Below are 5,000 nucleotides of genomic sequence, written 5' to 3' on the forward strand. Positions count from 1 at the left end.
TGTAGTGTGTTTGTAGTGTGTGTAATGTGACTTTAGTGTGATTGTAGTATGTAGTGTGTTTGTAGTGTGTGTAATGTGACTTCAGTGTGTTTGTAGTGTGTTTGTAGTGTGTGTAATGTGACTTTAGTGTGTTTGTAGTGTATAGTATGTAGTGTGTTTGTAGTGTGTGTAATGTGACTTTAGTGTGTGTAGTGTGTTTGTAGTGTGTAGTCTGCAGTGCGTAATACCTACTGAAACATCTCTGTAATGTGTGACCTCAGAAGGATCTCCACTCATTGGCCATAAATCTGTTCTAGTTAACATCCACTCAACCTTGGGTGTTTCTACGATAACGGATGCCGCCAGTGATTGATGGTCACTCTAAACTCAGACCTGATATCGTCTAATGACATACTCCTAAGATGTGTGTGTGTGTGTGTGAGAGAGAGAGAGAAGTGTAGTTTGTCTGTAGTGTTTAGTGTGTCTGTAGTGTTTAGTGAGTAGTACTGTGTCTGTAGTGTGTCTGTAGTTTGTAGTGTGTCTGTAGTGTGTAGTAGTGTGTGTAGTGTGTAGTGTGTCTGTGGTGTTTTAGTGTGTTTGTAGTGAGTAGTGTGTCTGTAGTGTGTAGTAGTGTGTGTAGAGAGAGGGAGAAGACAAGGTACACTTCCTCACTGAATGCAAGAGCTACACCTCGGTTTATTTGTCGGAAGGGCATTGTAGTTGTGCAACAATAGCAGCACAATTCCTAGCAGTGTCATAAACTGAGGAAGTGAGTCCTTCTTTTCCTTCCTGCCTTTCCTATTGTTACAGTATATTTTTAATTATCACTTAATTATTAGTATAAAGTGTATTTCCACTTCTACATTTCTTTTCTTTCATTCTTTTTTTATTTTTATATCTGCATTTTTATACCAAATAAGTAAAGCTTTGGCAACACAATGTTACTATCATGGCAATAAAACTAATTTGAATTGAATTGAGAGAGAGAGGGAGAGAGAGAGAGGGAGGGAGAGAGAGAGAGAGAGAGAAGAGGCGCTGCAGTTTTGGGAACACCCAGACATTGCAGCAAGAGAGCTAAATTTAGAGCCGGAGTCCTTATTCCACCTCCTCTGCCTCTCCTCCTCCCTCTCCTCTCATCCCAACTTCTCACTCTTCGTCCTTCATCTTTTTTCTCTCGTTTGTCTACTTATCTTCATTTCTTTCTTTCTCTTTCCTCTCTTCTTTAACCCCCCTCTTTCTCACTGACAGTTGTGGGGCTGAGGCTCTCTCTAATCTCCTCTCCTCTTCCTCTCTGGGCAGAGTTGCTGAGGCTCTCTCTAATCTCCTCTCCTCTTCCCCCCTGAGAGAGTTGCTGAGGCTCTCTCTAATCATGGGTCTCCCTGAGCAGGACGAGGAGCAGCAGGTCGGCCATCGATCCTTAAATCAGCTCAGATTCGTCAGTCACTGCAGACCACCCATCACCAAGCTAATCTGGCTAATTAGCCTCTCTCTCTCTCTCTCCTCTCCTTATCTATCTCGTATTCTCTCTCTATCTCTCCCTCTATCCACCTCTTTATCTCCATTTCTCTCTGTCTCCATCCATCACTTTCTCTACCTCAAGTTCTCTCTCTCTCCATTTCCATCTTTCTCTGTCTCTCTCTATCCACATCTCATTGTGTCTCCCTCACCCCACCCCTCTCTCTTTCTCTCTCTCTCTTCCCTCCTTCCTCTGCTAATGTAATGAAACTTTGAGACAAGCTGCCAATGTGTGTTCTTCTCTTTTGAAGATGCCTAACCCTGTAATTGCCTGGATTGCATAACCCAACAGCATAGACTCAGAGAACACCTTGTTTACTTTAGGTCAGTGTGTACGCCTTACATCTACTGAGATGATGCTCTATGACCTAAAACTGTACAAACAACTACAGCTACAACAATATTAACAATAATAACAACAACAACAACATAAATAACACAAACAAAACAACAACTAAAACAGCAGCAGCAGAGCTCAGTAGGTGTGTCTACCAGTCCTAGCCTGACGAGCCAGACCCACATTAAAACGTAGGGTCTGGGCACTCACCGTTGGCAGTGCTCAGTCCGAGGGGCGGGATAATCGGTTGTCTTTCAAATTCCCTCTGCACGCAAAAGGACAGCGCTGAGTCTCATGTGTTTTCCCACCAGCGGAGCTAGTTGGCTAGTTCAAACTTTTTCCAACTTAAAAAAAGCTTAACTTGTGTTACGCTGTTCGCCAACAGCAACATCCATCTTATTTGTTTTCAAGTAGCAGGGAATTCAAGCCAAACCATTGCAACTCTGCCATCAATCATTATGTTAAGCCCGCCTAACGTCTCTATACACGATTTGATTGGCCTGGTAGAAGTTTCATTTTTCCAGCTCACAAGCCAACGGAGAGTTGCTAGACTAGCCCTGGCAGCAAATGTAATTGCCAATACTGCATAGTTTACCTTTAAATTTCTATGGATGATTCTTTGAGTGCTGTGTCTCCTCAGTAGAACGTCTCTGACTCAGGTCTGGGAACTGAGTGGCTAACAATAGTAGAGGTGACTGTGGACTCACAAGTTAGTTTTACTAGTGAATTTGTTCGACGCATTAGTAAAACGTCTCCTATATCTGAATTGCTATTAAACATTGACTTTGGACAAGTATTACATTTGCTGTAAAATTGGATGGCAATTACACTGAGAGAAACCCGTTTAATGGCTGAATGTGAGAAATTGTTCAAGGGCTCATTTAGGCTGTGCTATTACAATCTCTCATCTTTTTTATCCACTTTGCATCCATCTCTGTCTCACTGCATGGATTCTCTCTTGGCAGTTTCAATAGAGAGCACACTCACGGCACACACACTTACGGTACACACATTTTCAGCACACACACTTCCAGGACAGGTTTCAACACTAGTAACATGCGTGTGCAGTAGTTTGCCTACATAATGGATGAATGTGTCTGCGTGTGTGTGTGTGTGTGTGTGTGTGTGTGCGTGTGTGTGTGTGCGTGCGTGTGTGCGTGTGTGTGTGAGTGTGTGTGTGTGGTAGTTTGTATACATTATGAATACATGCCCTACAAAGGCGGAGACGACCTGAGACACTCGGCGTGCATAATACATGTGTAACATCAGGGAATGCTCCATTTGGTACACACTGCACAACTCAACTCAACACACACACACACACACACACACACACACACACACACACATGCAAGACGTTTGGCCTGGGCTCACACAGGCGCTCCTCTCTTTCCTGGTACCGCTAACACTGACCCAGATAGCAGCTGACTCTGACCCGGGTCTGGCATGAGTCAGGCCCAGAGTCAGCTGCCACAGGAGGTTCCACATCAACACTCTCAGACGTAATAAGAATGGAGCATGCCTTCTAGAACCTTCTAAGACCTTCACAGGTTCTATGGTTCATCTCTGCTACAGAACCTTTTTAGAGGGGGGGTCTTAATACCAAACTCTCTGATGAAGGCACAGCAATTTGACAATAGTTTCACAGCCATTTGAAGTCGCAGTAAAAGCATTTTTAAGCTTGAAAAACAAATTTGTTTTTGTTTTTCATGTTCTTAAAGGTTCTGTACAGAGTGTTTGGCATTTCAAAGCTTCCATGCTCTTATTCTGTCTGAGAGTGTAGCTGGCTAAGGGTCTATAGAACACTGGGAGGAACCCGGCTAGCAGCTGATGCTCGAGAGGGCCCGGCCCTGAGTTGGCCCTGAGTTGGCCCTGAGTTGGCCCTGAGTTGGCCCTGAGATGGCCCAGATTGGTCCCTGGTCAACAGAGGTGGACAACCCCGGCTTAAGAAGGTAAAAGTCCTACCATGCATTCCCTCTGCATGCGCACTAAACATTGGCAATCTCACTAATGAACTGACCCACCTGGATAGAGAGTTGTGCTGAATAGGATCAGCTGGCTTACTAAACAGTTAGAACAAATATTTGGCAGGACCTTTACTTTCTGAACCCGGGATGTCCACATCGGCTGGTCAGGGCCAGGGTCGTCAGGGTCAGGGGTCAGGGGTCAGTGTCCTCATGCATGTGCTGGGAAGGTGAAGGTGCGCCACATATTTGCACTGCTATTGCTCTGCCTGCTGTTCAGCCTCTGTTCTGTTCCACACTGACAGCCAATCAGGAAGAACACAACCTGTGTGTCCTTTGGCATTTTTCTTTTGTTCCATATGTGTAAATATATGTATATTACATATAAAACATATAAACAATGACCAAAAGAAAAATGCCCATATGTACTGTACATATATGGAGCAATATATATATATATATGTATGTATGTATGTATATATGTATATATATATTTTGCTCCATATGTGTACATATGGGCATTTTGTTGTTTTTCTTTTGCATCACATGTATTTGTTAGACACACAGCAGCATCATAACTTAGAATAAGAACTGCGTCTCATACTGAAACCAGTGCAAAGCTGAGGTCAGTTTGTTTTTTTCTTACAGGGATGACGGGCATGCAGATGAACCAATAGCAATACATCACCACTTACTTCTAGCCCTTGCTGCTCCAATCAGGGAGGGGGATGGTTAAAGGGAGCAGACAGATGACGAGAGGAAAGGGACAGTGGTCAGAGACGTGAAGTGTTTAAGGAAGACATCAATCATTTACAGCAAGTAGGTGTGAACGGAGCACTGACAGGGGGCCCTCATAAAAGACAATGACCAACATGGCTCTTTGGCTTAGTCCTAGTCCACACGTACCAAACCGATCTTTTTTTCCTCCGTCTTCCCTGGAACCGTATCAAGAATATTTGTGTCCAAACGGATCCATCTCAACACGTCTCAACACGTTACTTCATACCCCAGGCCTATAGGTGGCACTGTGTCTTTACAGAAATTCACCAAAACTTGCAAAACGTGCGCTTTAAAAACAGACAGAATAGGCTATGGCGAAATGGCTAGTGCAAGGAAACCAGAATTGTTTGTGTGGACTGATGGTGAACTGTCAACTGTAGCCAACTGTAAAACTAATAAACTTTATTTTACGGTTTGTGAAGGGT

At 43.8% G+C, this 5,000-nt stretch overlaps 2 protein-coding genes across 5 annotated transcripts in view; both read right to left on the reverse strand.

Moving 5' to 3' along the window:
* LOC121714956 (tripartite motif-containing protein 16-like) overlaps positions 1-5,000 on the reverse strand; it is a 964,796-nt gene that overhangs the window by 643,584 nt on the left and 316,212 nt on the right. The gene's annotated exons all lie outside the window — the stretch shown is intronic.
* bicdl1 (BICD family like cargo adaptor 1) overlaps positions 1-5,000 on the reverse strand; it is a 55,274-nt gene that overhangs the window by 12,621 nt on the left and 37,653 nt on the right. For 2 of the 3 annotated variants that reach the window (XR_006033485.1, XM_042100183.1), the window contains exon 4: positions 4,491-4,502. The exons of the other annotated variant lie outside the window; for it this stretch is intronic. Coding sequence is in view for 1 of the 2 variants with exons in the window: in XM_042100183.1 (XP_041956117.1) it covers positions 4,491-4,502 (12 nt within the window). In the remaining variant the exon portion in view is untranslated. The remainder of the gene's footprint in view (positions 1-4,490; positions 4,503-5,000) is intronic. 3 annotated transcript variants of the gene reach the window in all.

This window comes from Alosa sapidissima, chromosome 8 (assembly GCF_018492685.1).
Source record: "Alosa sapidissima isolate fAloSap1 chromosome 8, fAloSap1.pri, whole genome shotgun sequence".
NCBI classification, from domain to species: domain Eukaryota; kingdom Metazoa; phylum Chordata; class Actinopteri; order Clupeiformes; family Clupeidae; genus Alosa; species Alosa sapidissima.